The 26,311-nt window shown below is 45.3% G+C and overlaps 1 protein-coding gene across 1 annotated transcript in view; it reads right to left on the reverse strand.

Annotated features, from left to right (window-relative positions):
* The window catches only part of ky (kyphoscoliosis peptidase), a 62,356-nt gene that overhangs the window by 28,434 nt on the left and 7,611 nt on the right, over window positions 1–26,311 (reverse strand). Inside the window, exons 4-5 of the mRNA XM_059650930.1 lie at window positions 25,679–25,752; window positions 20,137–20,245 (exon numbers count right to left, since the gene is read on the reverse strand). Of these exons, the coding sequence (XP_059506913.1) occupies window positions 20,137–20,245; window positions 25,679–25,752 (183 nt within the window). The remainder of the gene's footprint in view (window positions 1–20,136; window positions 20,246–25,678; window positions 25,753–26,311) is intronic.

Consider the following 26,311-nt stretch of genomic DNA (forward strand, 5'->3'; position numbering starts at 1 on the left):
AAAGGTGTGGTATGAGAAAAAGGGTTTCCTTGTTATGGGGCACTGACGTCAGCATTGGAACAGGAAGGATCTGTACTGCTGGGACAGACTCCACCTGAAACGAGCTGGGACCAATGTTCTCGTGAAAAGGGTAAATAGGCTGGTCAACAGGACTTTAAACTAGAAAGTTGAGGGAAGCAAAGATAAAACTTCCTTCAGTGTCGAACAAAGCAACAGGGTAACATCTGTAGGTGTAGATTCCACTGATTGGGAGCATATGAAGAAAATGACAGGAAAGGAGAACTCAGGAGAAGTTATTAAATTCTCCAGCATGGACACAAATAGGACTGTGTTTGGAAAGCATTAGAAATCAAACTTCAAGCACACTGAGTTAATGAGTGACAATGAGAAGAGGGATAGTTATTACACCTCTGAAAGTGTTATATCTGAATGCACACAGTATAAAGAAGAAAGTAAATGAGCTTGTGGCGCAGATCAAAATTGGCAGATATGACGTGGTGGGCATTGCAGAGACATGGCTGCAAGGGGATCAGGACTGGGCACTGAATACCCAAGGATATAAATCTTATCGAAAAGATAGGCAGGTGGGCACAGGGGGTGTAGTAAAAAATGAAATTAAATTGATAGTAAGGAATGACATAGGGTCAGATAACGCAGAATCTATGTGGGTGGAGTTAAGGAACTGCAAAGGCATAAAACCAAATAAGAGTAATATACAGGTCTCCAAACAGCAGCCAAGAGCTGGAGATAACGCAATGTGGAGCTAGAAGAACACAGCAGGCCAGGCAGCATCAGAGGAACAGGAAAGCTGACATTTCGGTCGGGACCCTTCTTTCCTGCTCCTCTGATGCTGTCTGGCCTGCCATGTCCCTCCAGCTCCACACTGTGTGGTATCTGACTCCAGCATTGGCAGTTCTTACTATCTCTGAGTCAGGAGCTGGGGCGCAGGTCTGGCAGCATCTATGAAGAAAAAATCAGAGTTCACTTTTCAACTCCAGTGACTCTTTCTCAGAACTACTGGATTTAGTGTTGTGCAATGAGGCAGAATTGATAAGGGAGCTTAGGGTGAAGGAATCTTTAAGAGGCAGTGATCATAATATGATTGAATTTACTCTGCAATTTGAGAGGGAAAAGATAAGATCAGAGGTAATGGTATTATGGCTGAATAAAGGTGAATACAGAGGTATGAGGGAAGAGCTGGGCAGAATTAACTGGGAGAGAAGCCCAGCAGGAAAGACAGTGGAACAGCAATGGGTGGAGTTTCTGGGAGTAATGAAGGAGACACAGCAAAGCATGATACAATGAGGCAACCATGGCTGACTAGGGAAGTCATGGATAGCATAAAAGCAAAAGAGAAGGCATAGAATGTGGCAAAGGGCAGGGGAAACCAGAGGTTTGGGAAGGTAAGAAAAACCAACAGAGGGCAACAAAAAAGAAATAAGGAGGGAGAAGATTAAATATGAAGGTAAGCTAGCCAGTAACATAAAGCAAGACCATAAGCATTTCTTTAGGTATCCAAAGGGAAAATGAGAGGTAAAAGTGGACATTGGACCACTGGAAAATGACACTGGAGAGATAGTAGTGAGGAGCAAGGAAACGGCTGAGGAACTGAAAAATTACTTCATGTCAGTCTTCACGGTGGAAGACACGAGTAATATCCCAAAAAATTCAAGAGAATCAGGGGCAGAGCTGAGTATGGTGGCCATCACCAAGGAGATGGTACTAGAAAAACTGAATGGCCTGAAGGTGGCTAAATAACCAGGACCAGATGCACTACACCCCAGAATTCTTAAGAAGATAGCTAAATAGATAGTGGAGGCATTAGAGGTGGTCTTTCAGGAATCGCTACAGTCAGGAATGGTTCCAGAGGACTGGAAAATCACTAATGTGACACCACTGTTTAAAAAGGGAGTAAGGCAAAAGATTGAAAATTATAGGTCAATTGGCCTAACCTCAGTCATTGGTAAGATTTTGGAGTCCATTGTGAAGGATGAGATTTCTGGGTACTGGGAAGTGCATGGTAAAATATGGTAAAGTCAGCATGATTTCATCAATGGGATGTCATGCCTGACAAATCTGCTAGAATTCTTTAAGTAACGAGCAGGTTGCACCAAGGAGAGCCAATGGAGATCATCTACATGGACTTCCAGGAGGCCTTTGACAAAGTGTCGCACAGGAAGCTGCTGAGTAAGATAAGGGCCCACAGTGTCAGAGGAAAGGTACAAGCATGGATAGAAGATTGGTTGTTGACAGAAAGTAGAGAATGGGGTTAAAAGGGTCTTTCCCAGGATGGCAGCTGGTGACAAGTGGTGTTCCATAAGGGCTAGTGTTGGGACCACAGCTTTTCACTGTACATTAATGATCTAGATGAAGGAACTGTGAGCATTCTGGCTAAGTTTGCAGACAATACAAAGATAAATGGAGGCACAGGTAGTATTAAGGAGGTGAAGAGGCTGCAGAAGGATTTGGACAGGTCAGGAGATTGGGCAAAGAAGTGGCAGATGGAGTACAACATGGTAAAGTGTGAGGTCATGCACTTTGGTAAGAAGAATAAAAGCATGGACTATTTTCTAAACAGTGAGAAAATTCAGAATTCTGAAGTGCAAAGAAACTTGGCAGTTCTTGTCCAGGATTCTTTCAAGGTGAACTTGCAGGTTGAATCAATAGTTAGGAAGGCAAATGCAAAGCTGGCATTCATTTCAAGAGGACTTGAATATGAAAGCAGTGATGTACTTCTGAGGCTCTATAAGGCTCTGGTCACGCCACATTTGAAGTATTATGTGCAGTTCTGGGCCTCATATTTCAGGGAAGATAACTGGCCCTGGAGTGGATTCAGAGGAGGTTCATGAGAATGGTCCCAGGAGTGAAAAGCTTAACAGTTGAGGTAGATTTGAGGATCCTGGGTCTATACTCAATGGAGCTCAGGAGGATAAGAGGGGCGCTAATTGAATCTTACAGAATACTGAATAGCCTGGACAAAATGGGTGTTGGGAAGATGTTTACGTTGGTAGGCGAGACCAGGACCAGAATGCACAGCCTTAGAGTAAAGGGAAAACTTCTTAGAATGGAGATGAGGAGAAACTTCTCCAGCTAGAGAGTGGCGAATCTATGGAATTCACTGCCACAGAAGATGGTGGAGGTCAAGTCGTTGAGTATATTTAAGTTGGAGGTGGATAGGTTCATGATTGTCAATGGGTTCAAGGGTCATGGGGACTAAGTAGGAGAATGGGGTTGAGAAACTTATCAGCAGTGATTGAATAGCAGAGCAGATTTGATGGGCTGAATGTGAGCCTAACTTATGCTCTTATGTCTTCTGGTCTTATAGACACACATACACACACACATAAACTCCCCACCCCAACACACAAACACACACCCTCTCTCTCTACCCCCTACACATCAACAAATAGTCTTTCCCTCTCTCCAACACACTGTCTCTTCCTTTCTCTCCACGGCATACACTCTCCCCTCTCTCCAACACACGCTGTCTCCCTCTCTCTGTCTCCGACACACTCTCTCTCCAGTGCGCACTCTCTCTCCAACATGCATTCTCTCTGCCTCTCTGTCAAACGCGCACTCTCACTCTAACACACACTCTCTCTCTAGCTGACACTCTTTCACATGCAATCTCTCTCTCTCTCCAAAACACACTCTCTCTTCCACTCTCTCCAACACACACACTCTCTATCTTGTGTTGGAAAGATCTCTCAATGTTTCTCCTTCCCTCAAACATTCCTTCTCCAACACACACACACACACACACACACACACAGTCTCTCTCTCTCCAAAACACACAGTCTCCCCCACTCTCTCCAACACACAATCTCTCTATGTTTCTCTTTTGCCCCCACACTCCCATTCTCTCTTCAATACACACCCAGCATCTCCCTCTCTCCCACACACCCACACACACTCGCACATACACACCCATCCACACACACACACACACACACACAGACACACACAGTATCTCTCATTCTCAAACCCACAAACACGCACACAGAACAGTTTCCCTCTCTCACACATGCACAGAGAGCCTCTTTTGCACACACAAGCACAGTCTCCCTCTCTCATACTGAGTTTATCTCATATACACAGAAGTCTCTCTCTCTCACAAGCACACACACACACAATCTTCCTCTCTCTCTCTTACACACACACACACACACACACACGTGTACATTCTGCGTCATTCTCAAACACACACACAGAAATAGAGATAACAAGGTGTAGAGCTGGATGAACACAGCAGGCCAAGCAGCATCAGAGAAGCAGGAAGGCCGACGTTTTGGGCCTTCTTCAGAAGATGCCCTTAGAAGAGGTTTCGCAATGGGGTTAAAATTGCTTCAGAGACAGTTGGAACTACAGATGCTGGAGAATCTGAGATAAAAAGGTATATGTGAGAGCACTATCTCTCTCCACCCCTCATACTTTCTCTCCTCCTCTCCCACGCTCACTCCCTCTCTCCCCCACTTACGCATGCACTCTCTCTTTCTCTCTCCCCCCTTGCCCCCTGGTCCCCTTTCCCACCCACATGCTCTCCCCAACACGCAATCTCTCTCTCCCCCCTCTCTGACACACATTGTCTCTCCCCATCTCATTCTCTCTCTCCTCTCTTCTCCTCCTCACATACTCTCCCAAGTTCTCCTCCTCTTCTTCTTCACTCTCTCCCCCTCTCTCACAAACAGGGTCAAGTCCCCTCCCGCATCCCAGCCCACTCCCATGCACACTCTCTCTGCCCCAGTCACCCCGTTCCCCATGCACACTATCTCTTCGTGCTCTCCCACGCGCACTCTCTCTCCCCGACTCTCCAACGTGTACTCTCTTTCTCCCCACCTCTCCTCCACATATACTGTCTCTTGTCACTTCTCCGCACACTCTCACTCACCCACCTTCTCTGCAAACACTCCCTCTTCCCCTCTCCTCCACACACACTCTCTCCCACACACTGTCTCTCTCCCCTCACACTCTCTCCCCATGCCACGCGCACTTAGTCTCTCCCCCTCACCCCTGCTGCCCCCTCCCGCGCACTCTCCCTGTTTTACTGTCTCTCTCTCTCTCTCTCTCTCTCCCATGCACACTCACTGTCTCTTCCTGCTCTCCTCTGCACACACTCTCTCTCTCCCCATCTCCTTTGCACACACTCGCTCTCCCACTCTCATCCGCACACATCTCTCTCCCACTTTCCTCCGCCCACACTCTCTCTTCCCCACTCTCCTTGGCATACACTCTCTCCCCCCACCGCCTCCCATGCGCACTCTCTCCCACCCCCATGCGCACTTTTTCTCCCCCCATCCCACTCACACTGTCTCTCACCGACCCTCTCCCACGCGCACTCTCTCTATTCCCCTCCCACACACAATCTCTCTCTCCACCCCTCTCCATGCACACTCTCTCTCTACACCCCCTCCCAAGCACACTCTTTCTCTCCCTCTCTCCCATGTGCACTCTCTCACCTACTTGCTCCCTGTTGCCCTCTCCCATGCACACTCTCTACCATCCCTCTCCCACGCGCACTTTCTCTCTCCCACGTGCACTCACTCTCCCCCCGTCAATCTTCCTCTCCCCACTTCTCTTCAGCACACACCCTCTCTCCCCACCTCCTCCACACACACTCGCTCCTCCACTTCCTCCGTACACACTATCTCCCCCACCTCCTCTGTGCACACTTTTTCTCCCCTCTCCACTGCACACAATCTCTCTTCCCCCTCTCTCTCGCCCTCCCCCCACACACTCTCTCCTACACTCTCTCCTCCACACCCTCTCTCTCACTCCCCTCTTCTCCCACACACACACAGACTCACCTCCCTCCCGCCCCATTCCCCCACTCCCATGCACACTCTCTCTCTTGCGACCCCTCAGCCCCCCCAAGAACACACTCTCTCTCCCCCCTCTCCCACACACACGCTATCCCCTCCTGCACCCCAGCCCCCTCCCACGCACACACTGTCTCCCCCATCACCCCCTTCCCCGTGCGCACTCTCTCTCTCTCCCCCATCACCCCCTTCCCCACATATACTCTCTCTCCTCTCATCACCCCCTTCCCCATGCACATCCACTCTATGTCACCCCCTTCCCTACTCACACACTCTCTCTCTCCCTCATCCCACACGCACTCTCTGTTCCCCCTCCCATGTACTCTGTTACTCCCCTCTCCCAGGTGCACTCTCTCTCTCTCTCCACCTCTCCTCCCACATACTGTCTCCCCCCTTCTCTGCACACTCTCACTCCCCCAGCTCCTCTGCACACACTCTCACTCCCCCTATCCTCTGCACTCTCTCTCTCCCACATGCAGTATCTCTCTCTCCCCACACCACGTGCGTGGAGGGGGAGAGAGAGTGCACGCGGAGGAGAGTGGGAGAGAGAATGTGTGCGGATGAGAGCAAAGAGAGAGTCAGTGTGTGTGGGGAAGAGGGTGACGGGGGAAGAGAGAGAGTGCGCATGGGGAAGTGGGTGATGGGGGAGACAGTGTGTGCATGGAGGGGGATAGAGAATGTGTGCGGAGTGTGTGCACACTCTCTCTCCCCCACCTCCTCCACACACACTCTCTCTTCCCCCTTCTCTCTTGCCCTCTCCTCTGCACCTTCTCTCTCCCTCCCTCTCCCACGCACCTTCTCTCTCCCTCCCTCTCCCACGCACCTTCTCTCTCCCTCCCTCTCCCACGCACATTCTCTCTCCCTCCCTCTCCCACGCACATTCTCTCTCCCTCCCTCTCCCACGCACATTCTCTCTCCCTCCCTCTCCCACGCACATTCTCTCTCCCTCCCTCTCCCACGCACATTCTCTCTCCCTCCCTCTCCCACGCACACTCTCTCTTCCCTCCTCTCCCTCTCACACTCTTCTCTCTCACCCTCATTCCCCGCTCCAGTCTCCCATGCACACTGTCTCTTTCCCACCCTCACTCTCTCTCTCAGCCCTTTCTCACACACACTCACTCTCTCCCTGCTCTCCTCCGCGCACATTCTCTCTCCCTGCTCTCCTCCACGCACACTCACTCTCTCCCACTCTCCTCCGCGCACATTCTCTCTCCCCTTCCACGCGCACTCTCTCTCTTCTCCCGGCACTTGCTCCCCCTTCCAATGTACACTCTCCTCTTCTCCTTCATCCTCTGCTCCACTCTCCCATGCACGCTGTCTCTTTCCTACCCTCAATCTCTCTCTTACCCTTCTCCCACACACACTCGCTCTCTCCCTGCTCTCATCTGTACACATTCTCCCTTCAACTATCCTCCGCACACACTCTCTATCCCTCTCCATGCACACACTGTCTCCCCCATCACCCACTTCCCCTTGCGCACTCTCTCTCTCCCCCGTCACCCTCTTCCCCACACACACTGACTCTCTCTTTGCTCTCATCTGCACACATTCTCTCTCCCACTCTCCTCCGCGTGCACTCTCTCTCCCCCTCCACGCGCACTCTCTCTCTCCACCCACTCCCATGCACTCTCTCTCTTTCCCCCGGTCCCCCAACCTCCCACATGCAATTGGTCTCCCCCCCACCGCGCCCTCAGACGCACACTCTCTCTCCCATGCTCACTCTCCCTTTCCACCCACCTACCAGGCAAACTCTCTCTTTGCCTCCTCTTCCACGCACACTCTCGCTCCCTCCTTGCTCCCTGCTGACCTTTCCCTTGCACATGCTCTCCCTTCCCTCTCTCACACGCACTCTCTCTCCTCTCTCACTCTGTCTCCCCACTTCTCTTCCATGCACACAGTCTCCCCAAATTCCTCCGCGCACACTCTCTCTCCCCCACCTCCTCCGCACACACTCTCTCTTCCCCCTTCTCTCTTGCCCTCTCCTCCGCACCTTCTCTCTCCCTCCCTCTCCCACGCACACTCTCTCTTCCCTCCTCTCCCACTCACACTCTTCTCTCTCACCCTCATTCCCCGCTCCAGTCTCCCATGCACACTGTCTCTTTCCCACCCTCACTCTCTCTCTCAGCCCTTTCCCACACGCACTCACTCTCTCCCTGCTCTCCTCCGCGCACATTCTCTCTCCCGCTCTCCTCCGCACACAGTCTCTCTCCCCTTCCACGCGCACTCTCTGTCTCCCCCCTCCCAAGTGCACTCTCTCTCTCCATCCCCTCCCACGCGCACACTCTCTCCCCCCATCCCCCAATCTCCCACGCGCACTTGGTCGCTCCACCGCCCACGCACACTCTTTCTCTCCCCCTCTCTACCACGCGCATTCTCTCTCCCCCTCTCTCCCATGCTCACTCTCTCTTGCCCGCCCATCCCAGGCTCACTCTCTTTTTGCCACCTCTCCCACGCACACTCTCTCTCCCCCTTGCTCCCTGCTGCCCTCTCCCACACATACTCTCTTCCTTCCGTCTCCCACGTGCACTCTCTTTCCCCCCCTCATTGTCTCTCTCCCCACTTCCGCACACACACTCTCCCCCACCTCCTCCACGCACAGTCTCCTCCACCTCTCTCTCTCGCCATCTCCTCCACACCCTCTCTCTCTCCCCTCCTCTCCCACACACACACTCTCCTCCCTCCTGCCCCATTCCCCCACTGCCATGTACACTCTCTATCTTGCCACCCCTCAGGCCCCCTAAGCACACACCCTCTCTCTCCCCCCCACACACACGTTGTCCCCTCCTGCACCTCAGCACCCCCCAGGCACACAGTCTTTCCCCCCATCACCACCTTCCCCACACACAATCTCTCTCCCCCCATCACCCCCTTCCCCAAGGATACCCATTCTCTCCCCCGTGCCCCAACCTCCCACGCGCACTTTCTCTCTCCCTACTCTCCCACGCACACTATCTCTCTTCCCCCGTCCCACGCGAACTCTCTGTCCCCCCTCCCATGCACTCTGTCTCTCCCCCCATCTCATGCGCATTCTCTCTCTCCCCACCTCTCCCCATTTGTCCACACACTCTCACTCCCCCACCTCTTCCGCACACACTCTCTCTCCCCCTATCCTCCACACAAACTTTCTCTCCCCCAACCCTTCCGCTCACACTCCCGCCCCCTCTCCTCCACACTCTCTCTCTCTCCCCCTCTCCCATGCGCACTCTGTCTCTCCCCCTCTCTCCCACGTCCACTCTCTTTCTCTCCTCTCTCCCACGCGCTCTCTCTCCCTCCCTACTCTCCCACACACACACTCTCTCTCCCTATTCTCCCAAGCATACTCTCTATCTCCCCACATCCCACACGCACTATCTCTCCCCCTCTCTCCCATGCCCACTCTCTCTCTCTTGCCCCTTGCCCCTTGCTGCCCTCTCCCACGCATACTTTCTCTCTCTCACGTGAACACTCTGTCCCCTTTCACTCTCTCTCTCCCCACTTCTACTCCACACACACTCTCTCCCCACCTCCTCTGCACCCACTCACTTCGCTACCTCCTCTGCACACATTCTCTCCCCCACTTCCTCCACGCGCACTCTCTCCCCCACTTCCTCCGCATACTCTCTCCCCCACCTCCTCCACTCACATTCTCTCTCCCCGCCTCTCTCTCTCACCCTGTCCTCTGCACCCTCTCTCTCTTTCCCACCCTCTCCTCCACAACCTCTCTCTCTCCCCTGCTGTCCCACACACACTCTCCTCCTTCCCGGCCCATTCCCCCCTCCCATGTACACTCTCTCTCTTGCACCCCCTCACCCCTCATCCCAAGCACACACACTCTCTACCTCCTCTTCCACACACATGCTGTACCCTCTTTCCATGCCCCCTTCCATGCACACACTGTCTTTCCCCATGTCACCCTCTTCCCCACGCACACATTCTCTGTCTCCTCCATCACCCCCTTCCCTATACACATTCTCTTCTCCCCCCATCACCCCCTTCCCCACGCACCACTCTCTCTCCCCCATCCCCCACCTCCCCAAGCGCACTCTTTCTCTCACCCCCTCTCTCACATGCACTGTCTCTCTCACCTCCTCTCCAACACGCACTCTCTCTCTCTCCCCCCTTCTCCCATACTGACTCTCTCTCCCTCCCACGCTCTCTCCCCACTTCTCCTTTGCACACAGTCTCTTCCCCCACCTCCTCTGCACACACTCTCTCATCCCCAGTCCCCTCCCCACTCTCTCAAGCACGCTCCCTTTCTTTCTCCTGTGTGCCCACACACACTCTCTACACCCCATCTGGCACGCACACACAAACAGAAACACACAGGCGCGCGCGCACACACACACACAGGCACACACACAGACACACAGACACACACACACACACACGCCCTATGAGGTGAATTTGTATTTGCAGATACATTCTATTTTGTTTAAAAAGCACACATTTTATTGGTAGACAGTCAATGTGACATTTTATAAATTCCTACTTTAGAAATAAAACCAGTCTGACTTCAAACCAAAACACAAACAGATTCTAAACAAGGCCTCACACCAAACAGACCTCTCTGACCTAAAATGTCACCTCTTCTTAACACTAAAAAAATCTTTAGTCCTCTTCGGGCAGTGGCTTGAAAGGAATTTGGTGATCAACATATACAAATTAATGAATTAAAACCTTCTAACTGATTAAAGATGAAACAGCATCTTGGTTTTGTTTAGTACATGCGTATCAGTGGTGTCACCCTTTGATCTTCTACCTGTAAATCCTGTGTTCTGTTCACTTCTTTCTCACTTCACCTGACGAAGGGACTATGTTTGAAAGCTGGTGTTTTCAAATAAACCTGTCCGCCCACATACTGGTGTTGTGTGATTTCTGACCTTGATTATCTCAGTCCAACACCAACACAAACAAACACAGAATTTAATCTTAGAAAATGCCAGTTTGTAAGCAACACATGTATGAATGATTTATGGCAGTCTAATCTTCATTTTTGGATTATGAAAGACAAATATTTTATAGCACTTATCAAACCTTTGAGAGGAGTTGCAAAACACTTTGTACAAATTACTTTTGATGTTTAGACACTTTGGTTTGACAAACACAACAGACCTTGTGAAAGTAAAGGTATGTCCCTTTAAGCATAAACTATTACTGTTAAGTAAACATTATATGAAGTCAAAGTTTCACTGATCCTCGGCCTGCAGATTACAATTGTAACTTTATATTTGTTTCAAGTGCAATTTAAAAGACATTTGGAGTTTACTGTTGTACAGGTTTCTCTGTTAAATCATCTGTCTCTAAATGGTAGGGAAATCTGTGCTTAATTTTTTTTAAGTACTGTGCAGGGAGGTAATTCTGACAGAACAGAAATTCTCGTTCAGGAATCTACATTCAACTTGTTGCAGCAAAATTGCAATGAGGCAAGTTCTGGTGATTCTTAACTTTAGTTGTGTTGAACGTGTCAGCTACTTCCCTGGACAGAATAAGAAATCCAACAGAAGGATTCCCATGATAAATGGAAATTCCAGAATGGTAACTCAGGGTCACGTTAGGCCGGGTGACAATACGAAATCACAGGGGAATTCTGATTCCACATCGAGATCACAGAGTGAAATCCTAAGAACATGGTTAAGCCTGTATGACACCTAGACGTGCTGTTGATTGAAGGCAAGGTGAAGGCAAAGTGAAGATGGTGCAGCAAGTTGGAAAACCATAATAGGAAGTGAAATGCTGACAATACAGAGGACTGGGAGAATCCACCACCAAATTCATGAAATATTCTGATACATAAGGCAAACCTCACCGAAAAGCTGAACAAACCATCAAAGAAGAGGATGAAGATGGCTTGCTATTCTGGCAAAGAAACTCCAAACGTAGTTCAAGGCAACTCAAGGAGAGAACACTTCCATCTCTGGTTGAATCCTACAGGAAAGGGGAGTCACCCTGGGCCACAATGAGTTCACCGATAGTGATGGTTGTGTGGACTGATTCAAGACCAAGAGCAAGGGCATCAGCATCTGAGAAGTAACCCACTGTGAGGTTGTTGCATTTATAGTGGCAATGACAGATCAATAGCTGAAGAATGATATTGTTCACACCCTGAATGAATATGTGCTGTATAGCATTTTTGCAATGGATAAAATTTGACTGTTTTATTGTCTTTTACCAGATCACAGTTTTATATTCAAGGATGAAACCAGTGATGGAATATTGGAATATTGTGAGTAGTTTTGGCCCTGTGTCTGAGGAAGGATGTGTTGGTGTTGGAGGGGATCCACGGGAAGTTTGTAAGTATTATCCTAGAGAAGAGGAGGAATTTCTTCAGCCAGAGGGTGTTAAGTCTGTGGAACTTATCATATGAGGAGCGGCTGAGGAATTTGGGTCTGTAATCACTGGAGCTGGGGGATCTGATTGAAACTTGAAGAAAATTAAGAGGCCTAGATAGAATGGAATTAGAGAAGATGTTTCCGCTAGTAGGACAGACTAGGACCTGAGGGCACAGCTTTAAAGTGATGACCCATTGAAACTGAGATGAGGAGGAATTTCTTCAGCCAGAGGGTAGTAAGTCTGTGGAACTTATTGCAGAAGACATTTACAGAGGCCAAGTCATTGAATGTATTTAAGACAGAAGTAGATGGGATTCTTGATTTGTAAGAAGGTCAAAGGTTACAGGGAGAAGGCACGGAATGGGGTGGAGAAACATATCAGTCATGATTGAATAGTGGAGCAGATTTGATGGCCAATTGGCCTGATTTTGCTCCTATATCGTTTGCTCTTACGGCAAATATTGCTACTTCAAATAATTATCAAGTTTTCCCTTAAACAGTGTACTCATCTCCTTATCACTTGTGGCAAGTACAGTTGTGATCACCACACTACCAGAAGGATGTGGATGTTTTGGAGAGGGTACAGAAAAGGTTTACCAGGATGTTACCGGGTATGGCGGATTTTAGCTATGAAGGAAGGTTGGAAAGACTGGGCTTATCTTCACTGGAATACAGGAGGTTTAGGGGTGACCCGATAAAAGTTTATGGGGTTGTGCATGTTGCAGATAGAGTGGAAAGCATGAGCCTTTTTCCAAGGTGGGTGGGTCAATTACTACGGGACAGGCTCAAGGCATGGGGGAGGGAGTTTAAAAGAGATGTGTGAGGCATGCTGCCAGAGGAGGTGGTAGAAGCTGACACAATAGCAGCATTTTAGAGGCACCTGAATAAATACATGAACAGGAAGGGAATAGAGGGATAGCGATCCTGTAAGTGAAGACAGTTTTAGCATGGAAGGGCAAAATGTGCTGACACAGGCTTGGAGTACCAAAGGGTCCGTTCCTGCACTGTACTGTTGTTTGTTAAAGCATTCCATGTTCCAATATCCAGTGTAAAGGCATTTCCTCCAACCCCTCTCCTTACTGTGCTTTTAACATTGATACTTTCTGATCACTGACTGTGAACCAAAGCAAATAATGCTTCCCTATTGATTCTGTCGTAACCTTAATAAATTGTAAACACCTCTATTAACCAGTAACTATTCTGTTCTCCTTGCACTGATGGAAATTGTCACAGTATCTTATGACTTTCTTCTTCACTATAGATTCCCTTGTGACATCTTCCTGGGTAATCCTATATTGTCGATTTCTATAGAATCATGGGATCAGGCAATTATTCAGGAGGACAGATTTCAGTCCTCTGTGTCAAAATTGTCTTTCTAAATGAGCAATGCACCAACTGCGTCTCCTTTGCCTTCTCTGATCCATAGTCTTCATTTTTTTCACATTTTTAAGGTTTCTTTCTAGTAGATTTAACACCCCTTCTATAAATGGTGACAATTTATTCTATGTACTGAACATAGGTTTTGTTTGACCAATTTATTGTTCTTGTTCAAGGTTGTATTGACCGCCTAGTCATTAACTGTTCTTTTAGATGTTTATACATCCTTTTTTCTTCAGCGTATTTAAAGTAAGAGTATACTCTGCTTATTTATTTCTGAAATGCATTACCTTATGGAAAGTTCATTCAAACGAAATCGTTCCTTACCTCTGAACCTTCATGTCTTAGTCAGACGCACATGTTCTTCAAAGATTTTATATCTATTTTTATTCGGACATTAAACCTGCAACGGGATTGCTGGTCCCTAATGGTCCTCCTACTTAAATACAGTCAGTTTGAGAGAATCCTTCATTCATATTTCTCCATACCCAACCCTCCCTCTGACACCATTATTAATGCATTTCTTTCCCCAGTTTGTCTACCCATCCACAAGGCACTCAAGACTACACTCCACTTTTGAAAGCTTACCTTTTTATATCTGGTACTTTCTTTTTTAAATGAAAAAAATCCCTTGCCCTATTATATCATGGATACCATTTTCCAAAACTGTTCTTCTTCCAGATGATATTTTTACACTATTTATTTCAGTTCAGTTTTATGATTCCATTTTACAGATTTACTCCTTTTACTCCATCACACCTGAACATTGTTCACCCTGGTTCATACCCGTTTAACTGTTCTACAAAGTGACTCAGCAGGAACAATGCTGCCATTTTAGTTCCAATGAAGACCCTTTCTGCAGTACAACTTCTCCCTGTTGCTCAGCTGCTTCTGGTGCCCTGGCACCACGCAGTGAAATTCCTGATTTTCTCCTTGTCAACCTGTGATACAGAGGGGTCTAGAGATTATCACCATTTCATTCTTAAAATTAGATCTTCACCCCTTAAACTCAGGATCCCAAACGTCTTCCTGTCCTTGTCACTGGTTTCAACATGGCCCTTTATGTTTGACTGCTCTCCCTCTTTTTCCAGAAATATCTCCATGCCTGTGGCCTCCAGCTTGTGTACAAAAACATGCCATTTGCAATCTTAATTGTAACCTAAATACAGTTACTTTTATACCCGGCTCTTGAATCTACAAATGATCTCCTATTATTCTAGTCTGCCTGTCTCTCACTGTACGTTTTGGCCAGTTCTTTACCACAGGAATGCTCAGGAACATTCTACCCGCACTCCCAGTGAACACAAGACTGCATGGGGTGGCTGCTGTGACCAACACTAACCTAGTACCATGGGTATTTCATAAGTGGCAGGGTTGGGATTGGGTGGCCTGTATCACTGTTGGGCCAACAACTCCTCCCCCAACCACCACCCCATAATGACTCCCATTATATCCAATAGTGATTATCAAAAGTGGGCGGTGGCAGGAGGGGTTTGTGGGGGAAGGGCCTGCCTGCAGTTCCAACAGTGTCCACAACTCCTGATGGCAGTATTAGCACTAGGAAGCTGCTAGCTATTTGATGGGTGAAAAGCTTTCAGAGGCAGATGTGCCCCCAGATAGGGACAGAAATCTCATCCTGAACCAATTAACAAATCAGTGTTTGTTTTAGTTTCTCCCCCAACTTTAAACTGGGACATGGCCGCTGTCACCACAGACAAACCATCTGACTTTCACTGCCCACTGTAGGCTTGTCCTTACCTGGTCAGATCAACATGTGACTACAGATCAACTGCAACATAGTTGAATCTTAATAGTCCCCTGAAATGACTTAACATAGTGCTCAGTTGAGCCAAATCCTTCCTCAGAAGCAGAAGAACACCACTTCTCCCCTTGAGTTTACCCAGCATTAAATGGATCATACTGTGACACACAAAATGAGAATAAGACCAGACAAGCCACCCAGTGTCAGTCTAATTATCCAAAAATAATAGCGTACCTAATTCCAAAGCTCTCCTTACTAACATTGAGAGAGTTATCTCACAGATGAATCAAGCAACAGCCTGGCATAATCATTCTCACAAAATCATATGTTCCAGACAATGCCCCAGACACCAATGTTACCATCCCTGGATATGTCTTGTCTCACTGGCTGGGCAGATTTGGAGGCACAGCGGTATGCAATCAGGAGGCAGTTGCCCTGGGAGTCCTCAACATTGACTCCAGGCTCCCAGAAATTTCATGGCATCAGGTTAAAAAGGGCAATCCTGCTGATTACCATGTGCCATCCCTTTCCACTGATGAATCCACCGTGTTGAATTCAAGTTCGAAGCAGAATGAGAGTACAAATGATGCAGAACGTAGTCTGCCTGTGGGATCAACAAGATTGGCACTTATGGTCAAGATGGCTTAATGATGTTGGACATATCTACCAGACTGGACTGTGACAATTGGTGAGACAACAAGAAGGTAAAACTTACTGAATACACAGTGATCTACCTGTTGAAAATGCATCTGCCCATGACAGTATTGACATGAGTGATCTGGAGCTGAATTTACAACTTGCATAGCATGTGTGATTTTACCATGTGATACATAAGATTTCATGCAGATCAAACAGGCCAAAATGGCTATTACAAGGGATTCTAATTTTAAGGTGATTGAAGGACGGTATAGGGGAGATGTCAGAGGTAGGTTCTTTGCACAGATAGTGGTGGGTGCATGGAATGTGCTGCCGGCAGTGCTAGTGGAATCAGGTACATGACAGACATTTAAGCAACTCTTGGATAGGCACATGGATGATAGTATAAATGTAGGGTATGCAGGATAGTTTGATCTTAAAGTAGGATAATAGATCAGCACAACATTATGGACCGGAGGGCCTCTACTGTGCTGTAATGTTTTATGTTCTTCTATGTTCTATGTTCTAATACAAAACTGGACAGCCATGCTGTGGGCTGTCAACATATGAATTATATTCATAGACAGTTTGTAACCTCATTCCCCACTCTGTCTTTACTATCAAGCCAGGGAATCAACACGGGTTCAGTACAGGAGGGGGTGTGCCAGAAGCAGCACCAGGCATACTCGAAAGTGAGGTGTCAACCTGGTGAAGCTGCAAAATAAACATAAATGTCACACTACAAAACCAGCCTGTGTTTGACAGAGCTAAGAAATCTCAGATTTAACGGACATATCATAACTCTATTGCCCTGTCATGAACGTTGGTCGGTAATTAACCCCAAAGAAGAGTTTCCACAAATATCCCAATCTACAATTATTGTAGAGGGTAGTGATCAGCTCAAAAGAAAAGGCTGAAGCATTTGTAATAATTTTCATCCAGATGTGCCAAGTAATGATTCACCTCAGCCCACGCCTCCCAATCAAATTCACTCGACCTGACCACTGTGGTTAAAACAATGGCTGTAGACTGTGACAATATTCTGACAATAGTACTGAAGATTTATGCTCCAAAACTTGCCACTTCTCTAGACAAACCATTGCAGTACAGCTACAGGCCAAGCAGCATCAGAGGAGCAAGTAAGCTGCTGTTTCAGGTCGAGACCCTTCTTCAGAAAATAAGGGCCTTGACCCGAAACATCAGCTTTCCTGCTTGTCGGATGCTGCTTGGCCTGTTGTGTTCATCCAGCTCTACACCTAGTCATCTCAGATTCTCCAGCATCGGCAGTTCCTACCATCCCTGTACAGCTACATGCTGGTTTTGCCTCTACCCAACTGATTGCCTGGGTATCTCCTGTGCACAAAAAGCAGGAGAAATCCAACTCAGCCAGTTACCACGCCAACAGTCTACTCTCAATCACCAGTAAAGTGATGGAATAATAGAAAGCCTACAGTGTGGAAGCAAGTCATTCAGCCCATCATGTCCACCCAGACCTACCCTATCCCCACAACCCTGCATTTGCCATGATCAATCCACCCAACCTGTATATCTTTGGGCTGTGGGAGGAAACCAGAGGACGCAGAGGAAACCCACACAAACACAAGAAGAATGTGCAAACACTATTTGGCAGTCCCCTGAGGGTGGAATTGAACGCTGGTTCTTTGTGCTGTTAGACAGCAGTGCTAACCAATGAATCACTATACTGTCCAAGGTGTTATCAACAGCGCTATCAAGCAGCACCTGCTCAGTAATAACCTGCTCGGTAATGCCCAGTTTGGGTTCTGTCAGGGCCACTTAGCTCCTGACCTCATTACAGCTTTAGTTCAAACATGGACAAAAGAGCTGAATTCCAGAGGTGAGGTGAGAGTGACAACCCTTGACATTAAAGTCATCTTTGACTGAGTGTGGTATTAAGGAGCTCTAGCATAACTGGAGTCATTGGGTATCAGATGGAAAATTCTCTGCTGGTTGGGATAACACCATAGTGCAATCTGCTTCTGCTGCTTATTGAACTGTACTCCCACACAGATGACTGGGGCACTACATAAAATAAAATGCAAGTAGCTCTAGAGTAGAGAGGAAGCTCTGCAAAGCCCAGTTAAATAGATCCCTTAAGCAAGATCCCAGTTGTATGGGAACCTGCCCTATTGCAGACGGCTCAGGGTTCTCCTCTATCATTTTCTGTTAGTGGGCATGAAGTATTTCTCTTCCTTTTTGGAATTTAAAATTTGTATAGAAAAGCAAAATGTTAAAATGCAGAAGTAATTCTGTTGTTTTGTTTTCTCCCCTCAGATAATGCACTTTATGCACATTATTTGAAAGCTGCGTCACTTGGCACCCTGGTGTAGATCATCACACATTATTACAACTATCAAATATATCTTTTTGATGTGAAGTGGTGATTATAGCAGAGGGATATGACAAGCTTAATATCCACAATGAGACAGTTTTGAAGAGTGTGCAGAAGGTCCATATATGCACTGATCTTTGATGGTTAAACACATTGAGAAACAAGTTAGCAAAGCATTTGGGGTTTTGATCTTTATAAGTAGAGACATTGAGCACAGTATCAGGATTCTAAGCCTTTATGGAGAGAGTCAATGTTTTAATGAGTCATATAAGGTTAGGATGCAGGAACTAGAAGTGATTAGGAAGGTAAATGGAATGTTGTCAATTATTGTAAGGGAAATGAAATATGGGAAAGCTTTACTACAATAAAGTAGGGAATTGGCACAATCCCAACTGTAATACTGTGTATAGTTTGATCTCCATATTTAAGAAATGATATTGATACATTAGAAGGTGAAGGTTTGCTTGACTAATCCCTAGGATTAAAGGAATATCTCAGCAGGAAACGTTGGACAGGTTGGGCCCATTTCCAATGGCATTTAGAAGAATAGAGTTGACCTAACTGAAACAAATAAGATCCTGAGGGAGCTTCGCAGCTTGGATGCTGAGAGGATGTATCATCTTGTGGGGAAACCAGAATCAGAGACATAGTTTAAAGTTAAGGGAGTTTTCACTTAAGATTGAGATGAGAAATAATATCTTCTTTTATAGGGTCATGAGTTTGTGCACCACTCCTCTCTAGAGAGTGGCAGAGGCAGGGTCATTGACAATTTCTAAGACTGAAATAGATTCTTAATACACAAGGGAATCAAAGTGTATTGAAGTAGGCAGGAATGTTGAGGCCACAATCAGATGTGTTATTATCTATTGAATGGCTTGAGGGGCCGAATGGATAGGCTTTAGAAGTAAATTAACTTGCAGGGCTCTGGAGTTATGCCAGACAATGGGACTGATTGGATAACTCCGAACATGGGACAGGTGGTCTGAATAGCCTCTTTCTGCACCATAATGAAGCTATGATTCAATGATTCAAATAATATAAAACAGTGTAATGTGAATAAGGAACTTAGCAATATCAATATAAGTAAAGAAGTAGCACAGGGGACATAAATGGAGCCAAGCAGAAACCAGTCCTTTGATCCTAGTGACCTAGATCTTAGAGTTTTACTGGAGACAGCTACAGATACAGCAGAGGCTTTTGTTTTGAGCTTCCAGAATCGCTCCAATTCTGGGACAGTTTCCAAGGATAGGAAGGCAATGAACAGAAACCAACGGCTTAAGACATAAATGCGAGAGAACATGGGGAACTGAAGTCCCATTAGTCTAACAGTTGTAGTAAACAAAATAATAGAAACTATTATCCTGGCCTTAGAATCAGGCCACTTAGAAAATAATATTATTTGGGAAAATGCAGAGGAATTTACCAAAGCAAGCTCATATTTGACAAATCTGTTGAGGGTTTTTTAATGATGGGACTAATAGGATGGATAAGAGAAATAAGTAGATGTAGTGTTTTTGAATTAAAACGGTCATGTTTGTTTTCAAATCTCTTCTGCCTTGCATCTCTCTTCTACCTTCCACCTTAAACAATCTTTACAACATACCTTTAGCCAATCCGTAATAACTCCTATATGTTTGACAAGGGTCTGGTACCACACCCTGGGAAGTTTACTATGTTGCTGACACAACGTAAATACAAACCTTTATTGCTAGTTCATGATTCATTACTTCCTGCAATGGTGTATTTTTACAGGAAAGAGAGCTAGAGGGAGGGTAAAGTATATCGTGCTGCTTCTATTTATAATGTAACTCTATGCTATAAAGCATTTCAGTTGTGATGCGAACAACTCATGCACAGAGCTGTATAAATGCTTAGCTGAATATTTACCAATGTTACAACAAATCCAGATCCATATTGCTCGGACTCTTTCCAGATCTGTACTTGCATACAACAGTAGTTCTTTCACAAGTTTTTGCACAGTACTCTTTGGAGAAACCTGTTCAGACAAAAATGTATGTAATGACGAATGAAATCACTGTAATTAGTTAAATTGCTGGTTTATCAAAAAGCTTCATTTGTATATACTTTATAACAATTGGTTAAAATTCAACAAGATTTTTAATCTGTCATCTAAGAAGAGGCAACAATACATTTATAAAGATATTTGCCTGGTTAAGAGGTAGCTGTAATTCTTTCATAACTTTTGCATTGTATGAATGTTGCATGTGGTCATCCTTAATTTTTGTGATTCAGCAAGTTAGCTATTGGAAACTCTGGAAGCTTCTTATAAAAACAGAGATTTTAAAAATACATTCATGAAAAGTTTTTTTTAAAGAATATAATTGGAAACATACATTGTGGTTTATAAAGAAAGTTTATGGGGACAGCAACATGGCTCAGTGGTTAGCACTTCTGCTGCTCAGAACCAGGGGCTCAGGTTTTGATTTCACGCTTGGGTAATTGTCTGTGTGGAGTTTGCACACTCTCCCCATGCCTGCGTGGGTTTCCTCTGGGTGTTCTAGTTTCCTCCCACAGTCCAAAGATGTCAAGTTAGATGGATTTTCCATGCTAATTTATCCATAATATCCAGGAACATGCAGTCTTAGGTTCATTAGCTATGGGGAATGTAGTGTTACAGGGATCGGGTGGGGGGGGTGGTGGGTTGAGTCTGGGTTTGCTGCTTTTCAGAGGGTCTTGATAGCCTGAATAGTGTGTTTACACACTGTAGGCATTCTATGATTCTATGACTTGGCTGTATGTCATGATCTAGCCCATGTCAGATGACTGTGATTTCAGACTTCACATCAAGGAATTGAGCATTGAATCCAGGCTGACACCTATGTGTAGTACAGAGAACTTGAAGAAGTTCTGTTCTTCTTCTGAGGGTTTCTGTTTGTCTCTTTTTTACTTTAATTGTTCCCTTTGGTTATTCCCACCAAGCCTATTGTCATTTAGCTACTCTTCTCTTTCAAACCACCACAGAATTTCTCTTTGGTTTTGTTTCCACTCTGTTCCATTCCATCTCCACAGTTCTAACACTGCACAGGTAAAGTTACCGATCTAAGGTGTTGACTTTGTTTCAGTCTACACAGATGCTGCCAGGCTTGCTGACTATTTCCCTCTCTTCTGTTCTTAGTCCACAACTAAGGAGGTGCAACAACGTTGAAAGTGTCTTCTTTCAGCTCGGATAATAAACTGAGCTCTGGAGCTGTACTGTATTCTGGATTTGAAAGATCTCATGCCTCTTTTCTCAAGACGGCCAGTGATGTTTCCTCTGTTGCCCTAACCACTATTTCACAAATCATTAAAATGTTACCTGGTAATTTGCTGGATGTCTGATTTGTTGAGTGCAGATTGGCTGCTACATTTGTTATATTACAATGACTACACCTCAGAGTTACATCATTGGCTATAAAATGCTTTAGGCCATGCTGAGGGTGTGAGAGGTGCTATATAAATACACGTTACCTCACCTAGAACAAGGAGAATGTATCAACGTATTGCTGAGACACAATAATTGTGACCACTTCCAAGTTGAGAATCAGACTTTGGCCTTTGCACAGCAGCTTGTTTTACAAGAAAAGAGAGAACACACAAACTGATGTTTGCATGTGGAAACCAGTTTGGAAAAATAATTGCATGTTAATTATTGTTTCAAGAACACTGAAGATGTTTTGGCATCAGGATGTGTTCTGCTCAAAGACTGCCAGCTGTGTGGACATTGCACTGGTCAATCAAGGAGAGGATGGTGCTGGCTGGCTAACTACAGCAAAAGTGGAACAAAGAAACAGAAACCAAGGTTGAACTGGTTTTGACTGTTTTTTGGAGCAGAAGGCAATGTGTCCAGAAATCGCAAAACTGGAAAGACATTTTTGAGTTTTACTCTCTCTAGTTTTATATTCCATTATTGAGCTATTGGGTGTCCTGAAGAAAGAATCACAGTTTATAAGAAACGTGAGTACTCCTCAGACCCTGCAGAAAGCTGTTTGTATTGACTGGTGACTTCAGAATTCAAGCAAGATGCAATCACATGTGCCTGTGAAGCAGCACATCATTTATGGAATTTCATAAAGGCTTGGTACTAATTATTGAAGCGATTATCTAACTGGCCAGTTACAACTCTTATTTTCTTTTAATTTATCCTTTAACTGTTCCTGTTAGTCTGTCTATGTGGGGGTACAATCAAACAAGATTTTTCTTGCTCCTCTGATACTGCTTGGCCTGCTGTGTTCATCCAGCTCCACACTTTGTTATCTCATGTTCATTGACATTAGTTACATTACTTTATTGTTTAACTTTGCTCTATTAAAATATTAGTAATGAATTTTGTAATAAATGAGGTGGCATGGGGGATCAATGGTTAACACTGCTGCCTGACAGCACCGGGGACTCGGGTTCATTCCCACTCTCGGGCAACTGTGTGGAGTTTGCACATTCTCCCTGTATCTGCATAGGTTTCCTCCCGCAGCCCAAAAATGTGCAGGTTAGCTGGACTGGCCGTGCTAAATTGCCCACAGTGTGCAGGGGTACGTAAATTGGACGGATTAGCCATGGGAAATACAGGGATAGGCTAAGAGGTTAGGTCTTGGCTGGAGGCTCTTCAGAGGGCTGGTGTGGACTCGAAGGGCCAAATGGCCTGCTTCTGTATTGTAGGGATTCTATGAAATTGAGTATTTTTGAAATGAAATTGAGTTATAAACATGGCATCTGAATGCTGTGATTCTTAAAATCTAGTTAGGAACAATTGGGTGATTGGATGCCATCAAGTGTTTCAACTTCATTGCATTATGGGTCCAGATTTAGTGAGTCTGATTTGATCTGACCCTGTGCCATAACAGCTCAAAGTTCTTCTGGTCACCTGAGGTGTAAGAGTTTAACCTCAGTCCACAATTGATGAGATAATTTTGGAGACTGTCAGCAATGGAGAACATCTGTTGCGATCTCAGTGTCCTGCTGTTTCTTTCTAATCAGTATTATCATCTGGCAGTATTTTCATCTTGAGAAACACAGGGAGAAAATTCTCAGCCTGCGTTCAGTGCTGCATCTTTGGTTTCATCTCCAGCATGTGAAAAATTCTCATGGTGGTGTTGGCAGAGTTTGCTGGATTTATTGCTTCTGGATGAAAACCTAATTTCAGCCCAGCTACTTCTCCTCAAATCCAGTTTGAACTCAGCCAGCTGTGGGGTCAGGTGATCACAGAATCCTGACAGTGTGGAAAGAGAATATTTAGCCCATCAAGACTGCACTGGCCCTTCAAAGACATTCCACCCAGGCCCAGCTTCCCCCACTCTATTCCAGTAACTGCACATTTCCACATGGTTAATTCACCTAGCTTGCACATCCTAGTACACTAAGGCAATTTAGCATGGCCAATCCACCTGCACATCTTTGGACTGTGTGAGGAAGCTAGAGCACCCGGAGGAAACCTACGTAGATACAAGGGAGAATATGCAAACTCTACACAGACAGTTGCTTAAGGCTGGGATCACACTCATGTCCCTGGCACTGTGGGGCAGCAATGCTAACCACTAAGCCACCGTACTGCACGGTGATGCCTTTGGCTATCATGAATCAGTGATTTCATCACTTATTAATTTTAGTTTTTTAAAGTAATTTTTAGTCCAAGTATTAAATTGGACATTTACATTTGAGAAACAGTAGTCCTGGTGTTATAATTGTGACAATTTTACCAATTCAAAACAAAGGATCAGTTTACAGTCTCCTGAGGGGTTAGCCTAGGCAGGTTCAGATAACCAGAGTCACGTGTCTGAGTTGTAGCAGGAGTTGCTCAAAGATTTCAATGTTCAGCAGATTGTGTGGCTAGGAATTTGCAGCATTTAAACCAATAAATCAGGATTCTTTACAGGGTAGGTAACTTTTAAAATGTCTAAATCTTCAGGTTCAGTAAGGTGTAGATGTTACTGTCTTACTAGACAGCTGCTATTTCCCCTGGCACCTTTTTGATAATGTAGCTGAAGTCATACAACATTTTGTAAATGATGCTTTGAACTTAATCTTCAAAATGACTCTCTGATGTTAAGAAAAGCCTTAAATTTTCATAAAAATGAAAATATAGAATCCATCTTTTCCTGCGCTTTTGAAAGTAAATCCTTGAATAATAATAATAAGCTAATACACAAGAAGCAAAGCTTTGGGTGGACTTAAGGTGCTGGAGGATATATAAAAATTAGACAGGCGTTTGTTGAAATAATGAGGAGGACATGAATGAGAGTTTCAGCAACAGCTGACCTGAGACAGAGGTGAAGTCAGTCAGATGTAGAAATAGGCAGCTTGCAACAGAACTGAAAGCAAAAGCTTCAGCCTTCCCGGTAAACATCTGTGCATCAGGGAATGAACATTGATCAACAGTCTAATGATTCAGCAACAGTAGAGGAGTGAAAAGAGGTGACCGTGAGATAGAGATGATTGTACACGTGAAATACTTTCAGATGTCATTGTCCAAGGACAGCCTGCAAACGGCAACCAGGAGGAGGGTGCCAAGTTTGGATTTTTGTGGACACCAGAGTTTATCTGGTATCTTGTTTATCTTTTTATAATACATGAACAGGAAGAGGAGCTATTACAGATGATACTTTGGCTGCAGCAGGATAGATAAGAATGGAACGCAATGAGAGCGGTTCCACCTAGCTAGATGTAGAGGAGAAGTACTGGATGGAAGGTAGTGAGCAGGTAAACAGGCCTGGAAGGACAAGGAGGAAGTTTAGGGAAGTACAAGTACTATGTACCAATGAGATACTAATGAACAACTACTCAAGACACATGGACAGATTATTAAATTTTGACTTTACCTAAAGAAAAGAAAGGCTACATTGTAAGGGTAGGGCAGATATTGAGTGGAAGAAAGCAGTCTTAGTCGTGAAATGGTTCAAGGCAAAAACAATGAGGCCAAGCTTAAGCACAACGACACAGATCTGCATTGAGGGGCTTGCATGAAGGATGGGACTGGTGAGATCGGAGAGTTGTTGCCGGGGTTTTCAAAGATCACTTCAATTCAGCTGCATGTGAAACTGGACATATCTTGAGCAATGGTGAACATCTAGTGATTTCTAATTTGGAGCTGACAACTTATTAGAATAAAACCCTAGTTCGATTTAGTTCTGGAGTTGGGAATTGGCTTTAGATGGGGAAGAAGGAATTAGATGTGATTCTAATTCTGAAGCACAAACAGTAGTACAAAGGTAAATGGAAATTAAATTAAAAGTCAGAGCAGACAGTGTGAATTGGGTGACCACAGGTATGGTGGAAACTAAGACTTGTGGACTTTAAAGAATTTCTTTTCAAGCTTCACATTCCCAGTAACTGACAAATTATGAAAAATAAAGTTTTTGAATCAGAACAGAGAGAGGCTTCTGATCTGGTGTTCAGTTTTTTATTTGGAAAGATTATGGGTTGGAATTTTGGTTGTTACCTTACAAGCATATGTGTCAAGAGCCTCAAACTCAGTCAAATCCATTTTGATAGACTTCAGGTTGTACATGTCATCTGTAAAACAAAATCCATATTATTTTTTGACATCTGTGAAATGCATTGTATGTTTAATATTCATATTGTTAAATGTCATGATCTTAATTGGGCCTGGTAAAAATCTTACAAATTCTGCCTCAGGTGTACTGGCTTTGTAGGCATCTGGGCAAGTCCTTAACTTTCCTAGATAACAAAGTGTAGAGCTGGATGAACACAGCAGGTCAAGCAGCATCTTAGGAGCACAAAAGCTGACGCTTTGGGCCTCAGCCAAAAACGTCAGCTTTTGTGCTCCTCAGATGCTGCTTGGCTTGCTGTGTTCATCCAGCTCTACATTTTGTTGCCTTGGATTCTCCAGCATCTGCAGCTCCCATTATCTCTCTCCTTAGCTTTCCTGTTTCTGTCTGATTTTAACCATTTGATCAGCATGGCTAAATATTTAGAACTGCTTGATCCTGGGGGCTTTTGAACACCAGAATAAAAACAACGCACAAGAAACTTATCAACACTGAAGAAGCAAGATTTATGTAGACTTTGTGAGTGAAAATGGAAGGGAACCAGTCTTTTAAATATGCAGTAA

This window comes from Stegostoma tigrinum, chromosome 14, assembly GCF_030684315.1.
Source record: "Stegostoma tigrinum isolate sSteTig4 chromosome 14, sSteTig4.hap1, whole genome shotgun sequence".
NCBI lineage: Eukaryota > Metazoa > Chordata > Chondrichthyes > Orectolobiformes > Stegostomatidae > Stegostoma > Stegostoma tigrinum.